Consider the following 20,977-nt stretch of genomic DNA (forward strand, 5'->3'; position numbering starts at 1 on the left):
TCCAGTTCCATCCATGCTGTTGCAAATGGTAAAAGTTCCCTCTTTTTTATAGCGGCGTAGTATCCCATTGTGTAGATGTACCACAGTTTTTTAATCCACTCATCTGCTAATGGGCACTTAGGTTGTTTCCAAATCTTAGCTATTGTAAATTGTTCTGCTATGAACATAGGGGTGCATATATCCTTTCTGATTGGTGTTTCTGATTTCTTGGGATATAGTCCTAGAAGTAGTATTACTGGGTCAAATGGCAGTTCCATTTTTAATTTTTTGAAGATACTCCATACTGTCTTCCACAGTGGCTGCACCAATCTGCATTCCCACCAGCAGTGCACTAGGGTTCCTTTTTCTCCACATCCTTACCAGCACTTGTCATTTGTTGATTTGTTGATGATAGCCATTCTGACAGGTGTGAGATGGTATCTCATTGTCATTTTGATTTGCATCTCTCAGATGATTAGTGACTTTGAGCATGTTTTCATATGTCTCTCAGCCTTCTGTGTGTCCTCTTTCGAAAAGTGTCTATTTAGGTCCTTTGCCCATTTTTTGATTGGATCGTTTATCTTCCTTTTGTTAAGTTGTATGAGTTCTCTTTAAATTTTGGAGATTAAACCCTTATCTGAAATAGCATTGGCAAATATGTTCTCCCATTCAGTGGACTTTCTTGTTGTTTTGTTGATGGTTTCTTTTCCTATGCAGAAGCTTTTTATTTTAATTTGTTTATTTTCTACTTAGTCTCCATTGCCCTAGGAGCTGTGTCTATAAAGATATTGCTACAAAATATGTCTGCTATTTTGCTGCCTATGGAGTCTTGTAGGATTTTTATGGTTTCCTGTCTTACATTTAAGTCCTTTAGCCATTTTGAATTTGTTTTTGTGTATGGTATAAGTTGGTGATCTAGTTTCATTTTTTTTTTGCATGTATCTGACCAAATTTCCCAACACCATTTATTGAAGAGACTATCTTGACTTCATTGTATGCTCTTGCCTCCTTTGTCAAATATTAATTGAGCATAATGGCTTGGGTCAATTTCTGGGTTCTCTGTTCAGTTCCATTGGTCTATATGTCTGTTCTTATGCCAGTACCAGGCAGTTTTGAGAACCGTGGCTTGGTAATAGAGCTGGATATCTGGTATTGTGATCCCTCCTACATTGTTCTTCTTTCTCAGGATTTCTCTGGCTATTCAGGGTCTTTTTTTATTCCAGATGAATTTTTGGAGAGTTTGTTCTAGATCTTTGGAGTATGCCATTGGTATTTTAATGGGGATTGCATTGAATCTATAGATTGCTTTGGGTAGTATGGACATTTTAATGATGTTGATTCTACCAATCCATGAACATGGTATGTTCTTCCCTTTAAGTCTTCCTCTATCTCTTTTTTCAATGTTCTGTAGTTTTCCAAGTACAGGTCTTTTGCTTCCTTAGTTAAGTTTATTCCTAGGTATCTTAATTTTTTTGTGCAATGGTAAGTGGGATTGTTTTTCTCGTTTCTCTTTCTGTGAGTTCATTATTGGTGTATAAAAAGGCCATAGATTTCTGGGTGTTAATTTTGTATCCTGCTACATTGCCTAATTCATTTATTAGGTCTAGTAGTTTTTTGATGGAGTCTTTGGGGTTTTGTATGTATAGTATCATGTCATCTGCAAATAAGGGCAGTTTTACTTCTTCTTTTCCAATTTGGATGCCTTTTATTTCTTCTTCTTGTCTCATCGCTATGGCTAGCACTTCTAGTACTATATCAAACAGGAGTGGTGAAAGAGGGCATCCCTGTCTTGTTCCTATTCTCAGGGAAAATGAGTTTAGTTTTTGCCCATTGAGTATGATGTTGGCTGTAGGTTTGTCATATAAGGCTTTTATTATGTTGAGCTATGATCCCTCTATTTCCACATTGCTGAGAGTTTTTATCAAGAAAGGATGTTGGATTTTGTCAAATGCTTTTTCTACATCGATTGATATGATTATGTGATTTTTGTCTCTCAATCTATACTAATAAAAGGGTAATATGCTAATTAGACTGGGCCTCTTCTGGACAAGCCATGGTGGCAGAGGCTGAGGAGAGGTGGTTAGGGGTGATCAGGCCAGCAGGGAAGAGCAGTTAGGAGCAATCAGGCAGGCAGGCAGAAGTGGTTAGGGGTGATTGGGCAGGCCGGCAGAGGTGGTGAGGGGCAATCAAGTAGGCAGGCAGAGGGGTTAGGGGCAATCTGGCAGGCAGGGGAGCAGTTAGGGGCATCAGGCAGGCAGGTAGATTGGTTAGGGGCGATCAGGCAGACAGGCAGAGTGGTTAGGGGCGATCAGGCAGGCAGGCAGGTGAGCGGTTATGAGCCAGCAATCCTGGATTACAAGAGGGATCAGGCCTAAACCGGCAGTCGGACATTCCCCGAGGGGTCCCAGATTGGAGAGGGTACAGGCCAGGCTAGGAACCCCGCCCCCCTTCCCCCATGCACAAATTTCATGCAGCGGGCCTCTAGTTTATGTGATGTATCATATTTATTGATTTGCGGATATTGTACCATCCTTACATCCCCAGAATAAACCCCACTTTGTCATGGTGTATTATCTTTCTAATGTAATGCTGAATCAGATTTGCTAGAATTTTGTTGAGGATGTTAGCATCTATGTTCATCAAGTATATTGACCTGTAGTTCTCTTTTTTTGTGGTGTCTTTATCTGGTTTTGGAATTAGGGTAATGCTGGCTTCATAGAAAGAGCTTGGAAGTGTTGCTTCCTCTTGAATTTTTTTGGAACAGTCTGAGGAGGATAGGTTTTAGTTCTTTGAATGCTTGGTAGAACTCCCCTATAAAGCCATCCGTACCAGGGCTTTTGTTTGCTGGAAGATTTTTGATCACTGCTTCAATTTCTTTGGTAGTTATCAGCCTATTCAGGTTTTTTTTATTCTTCCTGATTGAGTTTTGGGGGCTTGTATTTTTCTAAGAATATGTCCATTTCATCTAGATTATCCATTTTGTTGAACTAGAGTTGTTCATAGTATTTTTTCATAATTCTTTGTATTTCTGTGGGATTGGTTGTTACTTCACTTCTTTCATTTCTGATTTTGTTTATTTGGATCCCCTCTCTTTGCTTCTTGGTGAGCCTGGCTAGAGGTTCATCAATCTTGTTTATCCTTTCAAAGAACCAGCTCTTGGTTTTGTTGATATTTTGTATTGCTTTTTTTGGTCTCTGTCGTTTATTTCTGCTCTGATCTTTATTATTTCCTTCCTTCTGCTCACTCTGAGCTTTTCTTGTTGCTCTCTTTCTAATTCTTCAGAGTTAGATGGTTTATAATCAGTTTTTCTTGTTTTATGAGGTAAGCCTGTAATGCTATGAACTTCCCTCTCAGGATTGCTTTCACTGTGTCGCAAAGATTTTGAATTGTGTTTTCATTTTCGTTTGTTTCCAGGATGTTTTTTATTTCTTCTTTGACCTCTTTGCTAACCCACTCATTGTTTAGTAGTATGCTATTCAGCCTCCATGTATTTGAATTTTTGTGATTGTTTTTATTATAGTTGATTTCTACTTTTATGCCATTGTGATCTGAGAAGATGATTGATATAATTTTTATCTTCTTGAATTTGAAGAGATTTTGCCTGTGTCCCAATATGTGGTCTATCTTTGAAAATGACCCATGTGAACTTGAGAAGAATGTATATTCTGTGGCTGTGGGGTGAAATGTTCTGAAGATGTCAATTAATTCCATCTGATTTAGTGAGTCATTTAGGATTGATGTTTCTTTGCTGATTTTTTGTTTAGAGGACTTATCCAGTGGTGTAAGGGGTATTAAAGTCTTCTACTATGATTGTATTGCTGTCAATCTCTCCATTGATATCCTACAGAAGTTTTTTTATGTATTTGGGTGCCCCTGTATTGGGTGCATATATGTTTACCAGAGTTATACCTTCTTGTTGAATTGCTCCCTTTAGTATTATGAAGTGGCCTTCCTTATCTCTTGTTATGGCTTTTACTTTGAGGTCTAATTTTTCAGATATAAGTATTGCTACCCCCGCTTTTTTTTTTCCATTTCCATTCTCCTGAAAAACATTTTTCCACCCCTTCACCATCAGTCTGTGTGAGTCCTTTGTTCTGAGGTGGTAACTCTAACTCTGGTAAACATATATGCACCCAATACAGGAGCACCCAAATACATTAAAAAAACTTATGTAGGATATCAATGGAGAGATTTACAGCAATACAATCATAGTAGGGGACTTTAATACCCCTTACACCACTGGATAAATCCTCTAAACAAAAAATCAGCAAAGAAACATCAATCCTAAATGACTCACGAAATCAGATGGAATTAATTGACATCTTCAGAACATTTCACCCCAAAGCTACAGATATATGGGTCATGTTTTCTTATCCACTCAGCTACCCTATGTCTTTTGGTTGGGGCATTTAATCCATTTACATTTAAAGTTATTATTGATAGGTACTTGCTTGTCACCATTTTTTATTCTTTGTGCCTGTGTTCCTTCTTCGCTTCCTATTTCTTCTTTCTACGGCAGTCCCTTTAGCATTTCTTGCATTGCTGGTTTGGTGGTAATAAACTCCCTTAGTCCTTTATTGTCTGTGAAGCTCCGGATTTCATCCTTAACTTCGATTGATAGCCTTGCTGGGTACAGTATTCTTGGATTCAGACCCCTGCTTTGCATGATTCTGTATATTTCATTCCATTTCCTTCTGGCCTTATGTGTTTCTGTTGAGAAACCCATCGATAGTCTGATGGGAGATCCCTTGTAGGTAACTTTCTGTCTCTCTCTGGCAGCCTTTAGGATGCTTACTTTGTCATTGGTGTTTGCCAATTTAATTATAATGTGTCTTGGTGTCAGTCTTTTGGGGTTCATCTTGTCTGGGACTCTGTGAGCTTCTTGAACTTGTGTGAGTTTTTTCTTCTTCCCAATATCAAGGAAGTTTTCTGTCATTATTTCTTCAAACAGGTTTTCTATTCCTTGCTCACTTTCCTCTCCTTCTGGGACCCCTATTATGCAGATGCTATTTCATTTATTGGTGTCCCAAAGTTCCCTTAGGCCAGTGATGGCGAACCTATGACACGCGTGTCAGAGGTGACATGCGAACTCATATTTTGGTTGATTTTTCTTTGTTAAATGGCATTTAAATATATAAAATAAATATCAAAAATATGTCTTTGTTTTACTATGGTTGCAAATATCAAAAAATTTTTATATGTGACACGGCACCAGAGTTAAGTTAGGGTTTTTCAAAATGCTGACATGACGAGCTCAAAAGGTTTGCCATCACTGCCTTAGGCTCTCCTCCTATTTTTAAGTTGTTTTTCCAGTTGCTGCTCTGCTTGGGTATTTTTTCCTACCTTGTTCTAGCTCACTGATGCGGTCCTCCACTTCTTCTAGTTTACTGTTGATACTTTCTATTGTGTTCTTTATTGCAGTGATGTCATTTTTCATTTCTTCTTGGTTCTTCTTCATTTCCTCTTGGTTCTTACACATATTGTTGAATTTGTCTTCCAACCTTTTCAACGTCCTTATGACCATTGCTCTGAATTCTTTCTCTGACATATTGCTTGCCTCCATTTCATTTACTTCCTTTTCCCATGATTCCTCCTTTTCTTTTGTATGAGGGCTGTTTCTTTGTCTCCCCATGTTCACTCCTCTCAGGGTGTCTGGTTATGTAGCTCTCTCTCTCCTGTGTTGACTTAAAGGCACAAAATACAATACGACAAGACACAACACACAGGGCACCATGCACAAATGTATTCATGATACCAACAACCCCAAATCCAGGTGACTGCCAGAGAAAAGAAAATTACGGGAGAGAACAGAATGCAAAAATGATATTGAGAAAAGGAAAAAACGTAAAAGAGAGAAGAAAGAGGAGAAAAAAGAAGGGGAAAAAATATATGTATATGGGGAGAAAACTCCAAAAAACCAACAGCTAATCAAAAAAATGCAAACAACAAACACTCTGAGATGAATGCAAACAACAACTAATCCAAAAAATGCAAACAACAAACACCCAAACTACAAACACCCAGGTGAATCTGAGGAGGCAGAGCTCTCTCTAGGTGATCTCTGATCTTTCTGTCTATGGATTGCCTCAGCAGCTGTGTTTATTTCACCAATTCCAGGTGGATGTTGTTCGATTCAGCTGTTCCTTCTATCTGCTCTGTGAGAAGGTGCAGGGCTCGTCTGTGTACTTGATGCTGCTTTGTCTCCCCCTGGACAAACTTTTTTTAAGTGCCCACGGCTGGGGAGGCTAGAGTCTTGGTGTTCGTGGGTTTGCAGCTGAGGCATCTGGTCCCTGGGCGATGTGGTTGTAGGGTCCCAGGAGGTATCCGAGGTCTCCCCAGTTGAAGGTAAGGCTGGGCTTTCAATCACAGCCACTCTCCCCTTCAAGATGGTGTGGTCTCTGCGGCAGAGCTGGCTGCTCCAGGAGAGATTTCAGCAGCAATAGAGGCTGCCCAGCCAGGAGAGCCTGGTCCACCAGTCCCCAACAGTCCTGTGTTATATAGCTATCCCTCACTCACAAATACAGACACTCCCTGCATGTCCACGCACTCTCCTTTCGCTCTCTCACTCACACACTATCCTGCAACCTGCTGTCCTATCAGCCGCCATCTTGGATCCATCTCGATTCTTAAACTTAGATAGTTTTGGCAAATGTCTACTCTGAATTTAACATATGTAAACTGATTTTTAAAAGTTCATTATGATAATTTCTCTTTTATTTTTTTGTTAATCCTCACCCAGATAATTTCTCTCTTAATTTTTAGAGATTAACTGACCTGGCTGCATTAGTTCGAGGCCATCTTTCTAAAATACACAGAAACATCATAACTGCCTTAATTACTATTGATGTACATGCAAGAGACATTGTCACCGATCTTGTTGAAGCCCAGGTACCTGTTTCATTTGAGTAAAATAACATATTATTTCCTGAAATTAGTGCATCTAATATGCATATCATTTTTATCACTTATGTAGGTAGAGGAAGTGGATTCCTTTGACTGGCAGAGACAACTGCGCTATTATTGGGATATAGACGTAGATAACTGTGTGGCTAGAATGGCGCTCTCTCAATACACTTATGGCTATGAATATTTGGGTGCGTGCCCAAGATTAGTTATTACTCCTCTCACGGTAAGTTACTGATCACTTAGGTTAATGTTGAAACAAGAGTGCTTTATTTTATCAAAAACTAGAGGCCAGATGCACAAAATTTGTGTAAGGGGCTCAGCCCTCGCAGCCGCAGCGGCTGCTTCTGCCTCGGCCCCTGCGGCCTCAGCTTCATCAGGAAGGTTGTCCGGTCTAATTAGCATATTATGCTTTTATTATTATAAATAGTCTGGAAAAGTTTTATCTAACATTAACTCTTTTTTTTTTTTAAATATATTTTATTGATTTTTTACAGAGAGGAAGGGAGAGGGATAGAGAGTTAGAAACATCGATGAGAGAGAAACATCGACCAGCTGCCTCCTGCACATCTCCCACTGGGGATGTGCCCGCAACCAACGTACGTGCCCTTGACCGGAATCGAACCTGGGACCCTTCAGTCCGCAGGCTGATGCTCTATCCACTGAGCCAAACCAGCCTCGGCCTAACATTAACTCTTGAAAGGATTTGCTCTTGACTACATCTTTGTGAAGCCAAGGTTTGCATTAATTCTGTGCCTGGATCTTTGGGTATTTTTCAATTTCTACAAAACCTTTCACAGAAAAGAATGACCTGCCTCCCCTAGAAAGGGCAGGACTTATGATTTTGCGGCTAGAATCAGTTCCCTTCAATAATAACAGTTTATCGCTCTAGCTGGTGTGGCTTAGTGGATGGAGTGTCGGCCTGCAGACTGAAGGGTCCTGGGTTTGGTTCTGGTCTAGGGCACATGCCCGGGTTGCGGGCTTGATCGCCAGTGGGGAGTGTGGGGGAGGCAGCCAATCAATTATTCTCTCATCATTGATGTTTCTCTCTCTCTCTTCCTCTCCCTTTCTCTCTGAAATCAATAAAAATATATTAAAATAACAATAATAATAATAATAACAGTTTACCGATTTCTTCAGGATCGCTGTTACCTATGCCTCATGGGGGCTTTGCAGCTCGACCTGGGAGGTGCCCCAGCTGGTCCTGCTGGCACTGGGAAAACCGAGACTACCAAAGACCTAGCAAAAGCTCTTGCCATCCAGTGTGTGGTCTTTAACTGTTCCGATGGTTTAGACTACAAGGTACGGTCCCGGCATCTGAACCCTCACGTTAAGTGCTTCATGCAGCTTTCTCTATTTGCAACATGACATAACAAAAGAAGGAGAGAACAGAGTGATGTCAAACAAGAGAAAATTAGTGGGTTAGGGATGGTTACAGTGGAATACATAGAGCAAAGGAGAAGCATCACCATAAGGCAGTCTGGGTGGTCCGGGTAGAAATCAAGGCCGGTGGGGGACTTGTCAAATGCTGGTAAAATTAAAAATGTACTCATGTCAGTAAGTACAAAGAAGAAAGATGGGTATGTACACGATAAAACAGGGAAACCTAAGAATAAGGAATAAGCTTACAGGACGAGATGAGCTATTCAGAAAATTGTGTATTGAAAATGAAATACATAGGAGGTGAGAATTCATCATTAGATTTTTCCAGTTGTTGTTTTTGTCAGAGGACCCCTTTACACTCTTAAAAATTATTGAATTCTCATAACCTTTTGTTTATACATGTGGATTACATCTGTTGCTATTTATTATGTTAGAAATTAAAACTGACACATTTAAAATACTTATTTTAAAATAATGATAATAAATCTATTACGTGTTAGCATAAACATATGATCTGTGAAAAATAACTACTTTCCCAAACAAAAAATTCAGGGAAAATAGTGACATTGTTTTATATTTTTGAAAATTTCTAATGTTTGGCATAATAGATGACAGCCGGATTCTCACATCTACTTCTGCAGTCAGGCTGTTGAGATATGTTATTTTGGTTGAAATAGTTGAAGAAAATCTAGCCCCACACAGAGATGTACCCAAAAAAGAGAGGGATATTTTAATAGTTCCAGATAATTGTTGATATTCTTCTTTGAAACCACACCAAAACTTGATAAGCAACAGTTTCTTGAAGATTATTTGCAATGTGAAAATTGAAACCATATCAATGACTTTTTCATAATCTGTAGTCTTGTGAGAAAATGAGAGTAAAAAAAAGGCAAATAAGATTTTAATATGACTATGAAAATACTTCTACTTTGCAGAGCCCCCTGAAAGAAACTCTGGGACTTACAGGGTTCCCCAGACAACACTTTGGGAACTGCTCTATTAGCATGTTCATTCCTAATTTGGAAAGTCACACCTCTTAAAAGGTCTAAAGCAAGGGTAGGGAACACCCGGCCCACGGGCCATATAAGGCCCTCAGAATCATTGGGTCTGGCCCTACCAAGGCAGTAGTGGTGAGTTAATTGTGTGACTAAATATAGCAGGCTAATTTTTAAGTTGGCAATTTTGAATGGTCTGCAGATGATGTTATAAATATCTAGATGGCCCATCGCAGAAAAAAGGCTCCCCATCCCTGGTCTAAAGGATCATCAGAAAAAGACAACGGCCATCCTTGTCAATATTCCAGTCAAACATGTGGCAAGAGGAAGACTTCTCACTTGCCACCCCCACCTTACCCCTACCATTGGGAGGGAGGTGGCAGGCACCTCCCCCAGAAGCAGAAACAAGAGAAGGACAAATCATCCATCAGTCTGCATGCAGAGGTGGCGGGCCGCTCGGCGTGGCTTCCTTGGTGGGCTTTCGGAAAGCATACATGAAGGGAAAGAAGGGAGCTTCCAATATGCCTCCCATCTATTAACATTGAGTCTCCTTTCTTTAAATTTTTTTTGTGTTTTTTTTTTATTTTTTTATTGAGGTATAATTGACATACAACATTATGATAGTTTCAGGTGTGCAACAGAGTGATTCGATGTATTGCAAAATGGTGACCAAAGTCAGTGTAGTTAGCATTCATCACCAAACATGGTTAGAGAATTTTTTTTTCTTGTGATGAGAATTTTTAAGATCTACGTTTAAACAATGAGTATTAAAACTAGAGGAACTTTCACGTCATGATTAATCAGCATGAAAAACAAAATAAAGGCTCTTTTTTTATATGTTAAAAGTAAGTGATTCCAAGCCCTGAGAACCCACCTTGATCAAAAATCGTCTTTTTTACCTCCCCGGAGTTCTGTGCTTACATCAGCAAGTTCTGTCCTTACTTCAGCAAGTCGTCAGCAGGTGTGATGCATACCACATAAAACCATTCTGATGGAGAAAAGTTTCATTCTCTTTGTCTTCTGTTGGTGCCACAGGCATTTGGTGTCATTGGTGATCTAGGCCGGGCAGTCCTTGTAACCACTTAGCTAGTTGTGGCCACTTCCCAACTCCGATGACCAGTATCATCGTGAGCTCTGACTTAGATAAACCAACAAACAAAACACCTTCTTGATAAAAACACTCAACATACTAGGAATAGAAGATAACTTCTTCCGTCTGAAAAAAAAAAAAAAGAGCATGTAAGAAAAACTCACAGCTAACATCTAATTATTGGTGAAAGACTGAATGATTTCCACCTAAAATTAAGAACACGACAAGAATGCCTTCCCTCCTCTTTTATTCAACATCGTACTAGTGGCCCTAGGCAGGACACTAATCCCAGAAAATGAAATGAAAGGCATCTAGATTGGAAGGGAAGAAGTAAAATTGTCTCTACTTATAAATAGCATGATCGTGTATTTTAAAAATCCTGAAGAATACACACACACAATTAAAACTACTAGTAAACAAATTTCAGCAAGATTGCAGGATACAAGACCAATATACAAAAATCAATTTAATTCTACGTAAAATAGCAACAAACAATCCAAAAAGAATATTAAGAAGACAATTCCATTAAAATAGCATCAAAAGAACGAATTACTTAGAACTATATTTAACAAAAGATCAGACTTATACTCTGAAAACTACAAAGATGTAGAGCCCCTCAGTTATGGGAAAGACATCAGTAAAATATTAATATGTAAAACAGCACCTCCCCAAAGTATGTTACTTAGAATCCTACTACAGCATATGCAGAAAAACACACGAAAAATCTGTGTTCTGCTTCATTTCCCTTCTAGATTTTCACATCACAAAGTAGCATGCTAACTATGTTATAAAGTCCCACAATCAGGAGGGAATCTGTTTAGCTTTATTTAATCCAGCAGATCCTAACTGTTTTGACCATGTATGCCTTTTGGTCACTAACAGAGCTAATATTCCCACTTTTCTAAAAGTTGAAAGAAATTAAGCAGAACCTAAATAAATGGAAACATATCCCACTTTAATGAATTAGAAAACTTCATGTTACTAATATGGCAATTCTCCCCAAATAGATCTACAGATTTTTTTTTTTTCGCTTAAAGTATTACAAAGGGTATTACATAAGTGTCCTTTTTTCCCCCCCGCCCTTGACAAACCCCTACCCTCCCTTACCCCCCAGTGTCTTATGTCCATTAGTTATGCTTATATGCATGCATACAAGTCCTTCGGTTGATCTCTTACTCCCCTCCCTCCTGCCCCCCAACTATCTCTGGCCTTCCCACTGCAGTTTGACAATCAGTTTGAGGCAGCTCTGCCTCTGTATCTATTATTGTTCAAAAGTTTGTAATGGTCTTTATTATCCATGAATGAGTGAGATCATGTGGTATTTTTCCTTCATTGACTGGCTTGTTTCACTTAGCATAATGCTCTCCAGTTCCATCCATGATGTTGCAAATGGTAGGAGTTCCTTCTTTTTAACAGCAGCATAGTATTCCATCGTGTAGATGTACCACAGTTTTCTAATCCATTCATCTACTGATGGGCACTTAGGCTGTTTCCAGATCTTAGCTATGGTGAATTGTGCTGCTATGAACATCTGGTTACATATATCCTTTCTGATAGGTGTTTCTGGTTTCTTGGGATATATTCCTAGTAGTGGGATCACAGGGTCAAATGGGAGTTCCATTTCCAATTTTTTGAGGAACCTCCATACTGCCTTCCATAGTGGCTGCACCAGTCTGCATTCCCACCAGCAGTGCACAAGTGTTCCTTTTTCTCCACATCCTCTCCAGCACTTGTCGTTTGTTGATTTGTTGATGATGGCCATTCTGACAGGTGTGAGATGGTACCTCATTGTTGTTTTGATTTGCATCTCTCGGATGATGAGTGACTTTGAGCATGTTTTCATATGTCTCTTGGCTTTCTGAATGTCCTCTTTTGAAAGGTGTCTATTTAGCTCCTTTGCCCATTTTTTGATTGGATTGTTTATCTTCTTTTTGTTAAGTTGTATGAGTTCCCTATAAATTTTGGAGATTAAGCCCTTATCAGATATGACGTTGGCAAATATGTTTTCCCAAGAGGTGGGTTTTCTTGTTGTTTTGTTGATGGTTTCTTTTGCTGTGCAGAAGCTTTTTATTTTGATGTAGTCCCATTTGTTCATTTTCTCTTTAGTTTCAACTGCCCTAGGAGCTGTATCAGTGAAGAAATTGTTTTGGCATAAGTCTGAGATTTTGTTGCCTTTGTATTCTTCTAGAATTTTTATGGTTTCCTGTCGTACATTTAAGTCCTTTATCCATTTTGAGTTTATTCTTGTGTGTGGTGTAAGTTGGTGGTCTAGTTTCATTTTCTTGCATATATCTGTCCAATTTTCCCAACACCATTTATTGAAGAGACTATCTTGGCTCCATTGTATGTTCTTGCCTCCTTTGTCAAAAATTAATTGAGCATATTGGTTCGGGCTAATTTCTGGACTCTCTATTCTATTTCACTGGTCTATATGTCTGTTCTTGTGCCAGTACCAGGCAGTTTTGAGAACAGTGACTTTGTAACACAGTTTGATATCTGGCATTGAGATCCCACCTACTTTGTTCTTTCTCAGGATCGCTGCAGCTATTCGGGGTCTTTTTTTATTCCAGATGAATTTTTGGAGAGTTCGTTCTAGATCTTTGAAGAAGGCCATTGGTATTTTAATGGGAAGTGCGTTGAATTTATAGATTGCTTTGGGTAGTATGGACATTTTAATGATGTTGATTCTACCAATCCAAGAACATGGTATGTTCTTCCATCTGTTTATGTCTTCCTCTATCTCTTTTTTCAACGTCCTGTAGTTTTCTGAGTAGAGGTCTTTAACCTCTTTAGTTAAGTTTATTCCTAGGTAGCTTAATTTTTTTGGTGCGATGGTAAATGGGATTGTTTTTATAATCTCTCTTTCTGAAAGTTCACTATTGGTGTATAGAAATGCCTCAGATTTCTTGGGGTTAATTTTGTATCCTGCTACATTGCCAAATTCATGTATTAAGTCTAGTAGCTTTTTGATGGAGTCTCTAGGGTTTTGTATGTATAATATCATGTCATCTGCAAATAAGGACAGTTTTACTTCCTCTTTTCCAATTTGGATGCCTTTTATTTCTTCTTCTTGCCTAATTGCAATGGCTAATACTTCCAGTACTATGTTGAACAGGAGTGGTGAGAGTGGGCATCCCTGTCTTGTTCCTGTTCTTAGGGGAAATGGTGTTAGTTTTTGACCATTGAGTATGATGTTGGCTGTGGGCCTGTCATATATGGCTTTTATTATGTTGAGGTATAGATCTACAGATTTAATGCAATCTCTGTCAAAATCCCAGCTGGCTTCTTTGCAGAAATGGACAAGCTTATCCTAAAATGTAGTGTATGGAAATTTTTTTTTTTTTTTGGAATTTTTTTTTAATTTATTTTTTTATTAAATTTTTATTGTTCAGATTACATTTGTTCCTCTTCCCCCCCCATAACTCCCCTCCTTCCAGTTCCCGCCCCACCCTCCGCCCTCACTCCCCACCCACTGTCCTCATCCATAGGTGCACGATTTTTGTCCAGTCTCTTCCCGAATCTCCCATTTTCCTTACCCCCCCAAGAATAGTCAGTCCATTCCCTTTCTATGTCCCTGATTCATTATAATCACCAGTTCATTCTGTATATCAGATTATTTATTCACTTGATTCTTAGATTCACTTGTTGATAGATGCATGTTTGTTGTTCACAATTTGTATCTTTACCTTTTTCTTCTTCCTCTTCTTAAAGGATACCTTTCAGTATTTCGTTTAATACTGGTTTAGTGGTGATGAACTCCTTTAGCTTTTCCTTGTCTGTGAAGCTCTTTATCTGACCTTCAGTTCTGAATGATAGCTTTGCTGGATAAAGTAATCTTGGTTGTAGGTTCTTGGTATTCAGCACTTTGAATATTTCTTGCCATTCCCTTCTGGCCTGCAAAGTTTCTGTTGAGAAATCAGCTGACAGTCGTATGGGTATTCCCTTGTAGGTAATTGAGTCTCTTTCTCTTGCTGCTTTTAAGATTCTCTCTTTGTCTTTTGCTCTTGGCATTTTAATTATGATGTGTCTTGGTGTGGTCCTCTTTGGATTCCTTTTGTTTGGGGTTCTCTGCGCTTCTTGGACCTGTAAGTCCATTTCTTTCACCAGGTGGGGGAAGTTTTCTGCCATTATTTCTTGAAATAGGTTTTCAATATCTTGCTGTCTTTCATCTTCTGGCACCCCTATTATTCTGATGTTGGTACGCTTGAAACTGTCCCAGAGGCTCCTTACACTATCTTCACACTTTCGGATTCTTTTTTCATTTTGCTTTTCCAATTGGGTGTTTTTTGTCAAATCTTTGGTTTGATTCTTGTGCTCCTCTGGTCTGCTATTGGGTATAATATTCTTTATTTCAGTCCGTGTATGCTTACTTTCTAATTTCTTTATCGTAGCATCGAGGGTCTCATTAGTTTTCGTGAGGCTCTGCACAAGTTTATAGCAAGCCCTCAAAATTGTGATTCTTAGCTCCATATCCTCCATTTCTGTCATGTTTTTTTGTCTCCGCATCTTTTATGCTTTCTTGGTGCACCCCCTTGTGGTCTTTGTGCACAGTCTTGTTCTAGCCAAGCCTTAATTGTTGTAGTTAATACTAGAGGGATTTGACCACCAGGCCGACTGGCTGTAGGAATCAGCTGTGGGAAAACTTCAGTCCTCTGGGGAGGTGCTAGTCCAGCCTTTGCCTGAGGCGATCGGCAAATGGCTCTGCGCAGGGCCTGGGCGGGGCGGGCTCAACAGGGCTGGGGGAGGGAGCAGCTATGGCTGCTCTCAGTCCATCTCCAGGGGCTCTGCCTCTCTGTCCCCACAACCGCTGCAAACCTCGGAGGGACCGTAGCCAGACAGTCCCGCTTCTCCCGTTTGAGTCTGGGTCCCTAGAGACTCGCCCGGATCTGTAGCCCAGAGTCTGAGACTCACTCCTGATTGAAAACGACAACCCCGCCCTCAGCCACCAGCCCGCTTTGTGTGCGCACCTCCGCACCACCGCACCACCGTACCTTTAAATTTTCCACACTGCGCCTCCTCTGGGCCTCGTAATGCTGTTGTTTTTCCTTCTAGTTGAAGAGTCTCTCCTCAGCCAGCCTTCCTGTGGTTCTGGGTGATGTCCGTTCCGTCTTTTAGTTGTATTTTTAAAGTGGCTGTTCGAGGCAGCAAACTCCGGTGTTTACCTATGCCGCCATCTTGGTTTCTCCTCTAGTGTATGGAAATTTAGGGGATCCAAAATAGCCAAAGCAACCTTGGAGGGGGGAAAAGGCAAAGTTGGTGAACTCACATTTCCCAACTTCAAAACTTTCTACAAAGCTACTGAGCAATCAGGACAGTGCGGTCACTGGCTGGCAAGAGGATAGACAACGGGATCAATAGGATAGAATTAAGAGTTTGGAAACAAGCCTCTTACAGTAAATTGACTTTTTACAAGAGTGAGAAGGTAATTTGGTGGTCAGTAGTCTTTTCAACAAATAATGCAAAAAAAATGAAGTTGAACCCCTTTCTCACCCTATATATAAAAACTAACTCAAAATGAATCAAAGCCTAAGTGTGTAACAGCTAAAAGAATGAAACTCTTAGAAGACAACATAGGTGTAAATCTTTATGACCTTGGATCATGCAATGGCTTCTTAGCTATGACACAAGAAATATAACTAAAAGAAAAATTGGATAGACCAGACATTATCATCAAAATTTAAACCTTTTGCGTTTCAAAGGATAGCATCAAGAATGTGAAAATTCAACCCACAAACTAGGAGAAAATTTTTTACAAATCATGTATCCGATAGGAGGCGTGAATCTAGTACATATAAAGAACTGTTACAGCTCCATTATAAAAAGGCAGGTAATCTAATTTCACAGTGGACCAGGAGTCGAATAGACAGTTCTCCAAAGGAGATAAACAAATGACCAGTAAACACAGGAAAAGATTATCAACATCACCGGCCACTGGGGAACAGAGCGAACTAATCTTACAACGAGACGCCTCATCACACCCACTAGGACAGCTGCAATCAGAGACAGACAATAACAAGTGTTCGCTAGGATGTGGAGAGACTAGAACCCTCAGACACTGCTGCTGGGGTTGCGAAATGCTGTGGAAAACAGTTCGGTGGTTCCTCAAATGTGAAACAGAGTTACTGTAGTACGTAGCAATTCCAGTCCTTGGTATGTTCACTGCCAAGAGAAATGAAAATATACGTCCACGCAAAACACAAATGTTCATAGCGTCATTATTCATAATAATAAAAAGGTGGAAGTTTCCCAAATGTGTATCAGTTAATGGAGGGATAAACAAAATGTGGAATATCCGTATGGACATTAGGCCTAAAATTAAGGCTCAATATTATATGCTGCTTTAACATCTGGCAAAACTGTGAGGGCCTCAAATGGCCTAACTGTAAGCTCTTCTCTTCATTCTGTATCTAGTAATAAGGTCCCCGATCCCCGAGTCAAGCACCTCTTCTTAGCAAAGGGACCGGGCACGGTTTCTGCTTATCCCTGGCAGGTTTCCGTTCCTTGCCAAACTGCAGAATTATTCAAACAAGCTTATAACATCTTCCCCTGGGAACCAGGGAACAACCCACCTTCTGAATACTACAAAGGCTGCCCCCCCCCCCCGCCCCCGCAGCCCTGCAGCCAAGATAAGGAAGCAATTCAAGTGCCCATGATTGGATGATTGAATAAACAAGTGGTACATACATACAACAGAATATTATTCAGCTATTAAAAAGAACAAAATCTTATCATTTGTGACAACACGGATGGAACTAGAGGGCATTATGCTAAGTGAAATAAGTCAGATAAAGACAAATACCATAGGATTTTACTTACATGTGGAATCTAAAGAAAAAAAATAAATGACAAACAAAATAGAAACAGACTCATAGATACAGAGAATAGACTAATGATTGCCAGACGGGAGAGAGGTTTGAGGGACTGGTGAAAAGGGTGAAGGGATTAAGCAGTACAAATTGGTAATTGTAGAATAGCCACAGAGATGTAATTACAGGGTAGGGAATGTAGTCAATAAAATCTAGATACATGGGCCTGGAGCCAGGTGGGTACTTGAAGAGGGTGAGCAGGCACAGCCACTCCGTAAAGAACATGGTTTTCTAACTTTGCGGTACATCTGAAACCAATACAGAATAATATTGAATGTAAACTATAATGGAAAAAATCCATTTTAAAAACACATTTTGAATTGCCAGCGTCAGAATAATGAAGCAGCTTTCACTGTTCACCGTTCACTGACAGGAGCTAAAGGAACGACTTTTATAGAGAAAAGGCAGAAACTAAGCAAGGAGATTATTTTGTACAAATGCTGAACCCAAAACTTAAGTCTCTGAAGAAATATTCTACTTTAGATGCCCACGTGTGCACATTTGTGCCAGGCGGGATTCTGCTGCAGAAATTAGAGCCACTGCCTTAACCTGCGCGCTGCGCTTCCCTCCGTGGTCCGGGTGTTACCTGCCGTCTGCAGTCGCCTGTGCAGACAGGGGGCGCTGCCATTAGTACCCGTCTTCAGGGTGTTTGTAAGTCCTTACGTGTGTCGATGCCATGCATTTCTGTGAGAACCTGTCAAGTATTTACACAAGTGAGTGAAGGTTATGAAAAGTAGGAAAGTTGGTCAGATTGTCATTACAGTTGAAATAAAAATGAGCTTCAAATCATTTAAAAAGAGACAGAAAGCTGTTTCTCCTCAGAAAGGTGCCAACTTATGACAGCCCAGGATTCACATAAAACAAGTACTTACTTGCACATCCTGCCTCTTTCCCTTTTAACATTTCAGCTCAAAATTTAACTTTTGTTGTTGTTGTTAATCCTCACCAGAGGATATTTTCCCATTGATTTTTAGAGAGAGTAGAAGGAAGAGGGAGAGACAGAGAGAAATATCGATGTGAGAGAGACACATCGATGGGTTGCCTCCTGCACGCACCACAACCATGGTCAAGGAACCTGCAACGGAGTTTCGTGCCCTTGACCAGAATCGAACCGGGGACAGTTCAGTCCACGGGGTGAGGCTCTATCCACTGAGCCAAACAGGGTAGGGCTCAACATTGAACTTTTAAAGGATTCCCCCTTTGTCACACAAGGTTGAACAGGGTTATTTTGATTTCAGATGATGGGACGCTTCTTCAGCGGTCTGGCCCAGTCAGGGGCCTGGTGCTGCTTTGATGAATTTAACCGAATTGACATTGAAGTTTTGTCAGTGATCGCACAGCAGCTCATTACCATTCGGAATGCCAAAGCTGCCAAGGTAAGGCTGGGCAACTCCCCCGAGGCAGCATCTCCAGTTTGTAATTAACCGGCAGCCCTTTGCATCTGAGGCAGGAGAGTGCTAACTTCCGCCTGCCTGATGCATGTTTGCAGTGTAATGGGTAAGTACTATAGCGACATGACTTAGCTGGGAGAATTCATTCCTCACGCAGGCAACACAGAAACAAGCGTATGTCGGACACTGTGCTGCCCTGGAACTGTGTTCGTCTTCCCACCCCCAACACACACACACACACACACACACACACACACACACATCTCCTACTTTCTTCCTCGCTTTTCTTGTTCTTGCCTTGGACATTTACTTCTCTGCCAGGTTTCTCAACGCTGCTGCTTCTGGGCTCCACTGCCTTCATAATGGCCCCCAGGCTCAGCCTAGTGCTGGTAGAAGGATGGGAGAGGAGGCCTGGGCAATCTAGGGGGACTCGGCTCCCCAGCATCCACTGGACATGTAAAGCCCGGGACGCAAGCCGCTGTCACAAAGAACCAAGAGACGCTTCTCATGCAAAAGGCAAAGGGTTTATTTAGCTACCAACATGTTGGGGCTTACAGCTTACTCTGAACGCAGCAGAGCAGCGGCTGTCAGCCCTGACTAAGAGTTTAAGCACAGGTTATATACCCCTCTAGCAAACGGGGGAAGTAAATGGGGGGAGCAAGGGGGTCACTCTTCTGGGAATCTTGGCGCCGTTGTGAATTAATGCCTGTCTAGTTTCTTATCAAGTTGCTTGTTTTTCAGTTTACTCCCGGGCTGCGGCCATCTCCCGTAACCTCCCTGGCTGCAGCTGTCTCCCATAAAAGTTGATTGTTTCATCTCCCCCTTCTGACCTTCCTGATTGCCCTGGTGCCATAAAATGTAACACTCTGGTAACGCTCTGGTGCCGTTTGTTCCTTTTCTGACCTCTCTGACCTGATTATATTGGCGCCTCTCATTCCCCCCTTTTTCTGTGGACGGTTTCTAATCTTAGAGACCCTCAGGCTCAGCTAAGGCTGAGTACTGTTGCCTGATGACAAGGAGTTTAATGTCCCCTACCCTCTGTTGTATGAATCCCATAATTTTATTTATGATGCAGGGTCCTATAGAGAGGATTAACAGTAGGATTATGAGCGGTCCTGCGATTGCTGACAACAGAGTTGTTAACCATGGCGACTGTGTAAACCAAGATTCAAACCAACTCTTTTGCGCCTCCCTTTCCTTTTGTCGCTCGGCTAGCCGCTGCCGAAGCTTGGTCATGGACTCCTCCACTACCCCTGTATGATCGGCATAAAAACAACACTCTTCCCTGAGGGTTGCACAGAGCCCTCCTTCCTGCATAAACAGGAGGTCGAGACCACGTCTATTTTGCAGAACTACCTCTGAGAGCGATGTGAGGGAGTCCTTTAGGTCACGACGGATTCCTGCTTCTTCTGCCAGGATATCCTGGCAGGAGTGTAGGACCGGGTCTGCAGCCTCATCCGGAAGTAGAGTGGCAGGGTTTAAAGTAACTGGAGGTCCGAAGGTCACTCGGTCCTTGTCTAACAGAATGCTCTGATAGTGCGTGATGCGAACATTCGAGAGCCACCGGTCTGGGGGCTGCCTGATGATACTTTCCAGCATATGAGGGGCCACAATAGTTAGTTTTTGTCCCAGAGTCAGTTTGTCTGCATCTTTGGCTAGTAAGGCAGCGGCAGCTATAGCTTTAAGACAGCGGGGCCAGCCCCCAGCTACTGAATCCAAGCGTTTGGACAGGTAGGCTACAGGCCTTTTCCAGGGTCCTAAAGTCTGGGTCAAGACCCCCCGGGCCACTCCCCCTTGCTCCTCTATGTAAAGGGTGAAGGGCTTTTCGACATCAGGAAGCGCCAATGCTGGGGCTGATAGCAGGGCTCTTTTTATATCATCAAAGGCTCGCTGTTGTTCTGACCCCCAAGAGAATTCTGTGTCCCCCTTCAGGAGTGGGTACAGCGGGGCGGCTAGCGAGGCAAATCCCGGAATCCACAGTCTACAGAACCCAGCTGTCCCCAAGAACTCTCGGAGTTGTTTTCTGGAAGTTGGTGTGGGGATCTGCACAACAGTCTTTTTCCGCGCCTCAGTTAACCAGCGTTTTCCTCCCCGGAGAGTATACCCTAGAAAAGTAACCTCCTGTCTGCATAGCTGGGCCTTCTTAGCTGATGCCTTATACCCAAGCCGAGCGAGCTCCCGTAGCAAGGAGCGAGTCCCGTACTCACATTCTTCCCGAGACGACGCAGCCAGCAGCAGGTCATCTACATACTGGAGCAGAGTTATCTCCGGGTGCTGGGTTCTGAAGGTGCCCAGGTCCTGATGGAGGGCCTCATCGAAGATCGTGGGGGAGTTCTTAAACCCTTGGGGCAGCCTGGTCCAAGTCAGTTG

At 41.5% G+C, this 20,977-nt stretch overlaps 1 protein-coding gene across 4 annotated transcripts in view; it reads left to right on the forward strand.

Moving 5' to 3' along the window:
• Positions 1-20,977, forward strand: part of DNAH6 (dynein axonemal heavy chain 6) — a 253,702-nt gene that overhangs the window by 95,332 nt on the left and 137,393 nt on the right. For all 4 annotated transcript variants that reach the window (XR_011473183.1, XM_070429592.1, XM_070429593.1 and 1 more), the window contains exons 27-30: positions 6,742-6,867; positions 6,953-7,108; positions 8,023-8,184; positions 18,455-18,592. Coding sequence is in view for 3 of the 4 variants with exons in the window: in XM_070429592.1 (XP_070285693.1) it covers positions 6,742-6,867; positions 6,953-7,108; positions 8,023-8,184; positions 18,455-18,592 (582 nt within the window). In the remaining variant the exon portion in view is untranslated. The remainder of the gene's footprint in view (positions 1-6,741; positions 6,868-6,952; positions 7,109-8,022; positions 8,185-18,454; positions 18,593-20,977) is intronic.

The sequence above is a fragment of the Myotis yumanensis genome, unplaced genomic scaffold, assembly GCF_028538775.1.
Source record: "Myotis yumanensis isolate MYYU_CA2020_CCGP unplaced genomic scaffold, mMyoYum1.0.hap1 SCAF_11, whole genome shotgun sequence".
NCBI lineage: Eukaryota > Metazoa > Chordata > Mammalia > Chiroptera > Vespertilionidae > Myotis > Myotis yumanensis.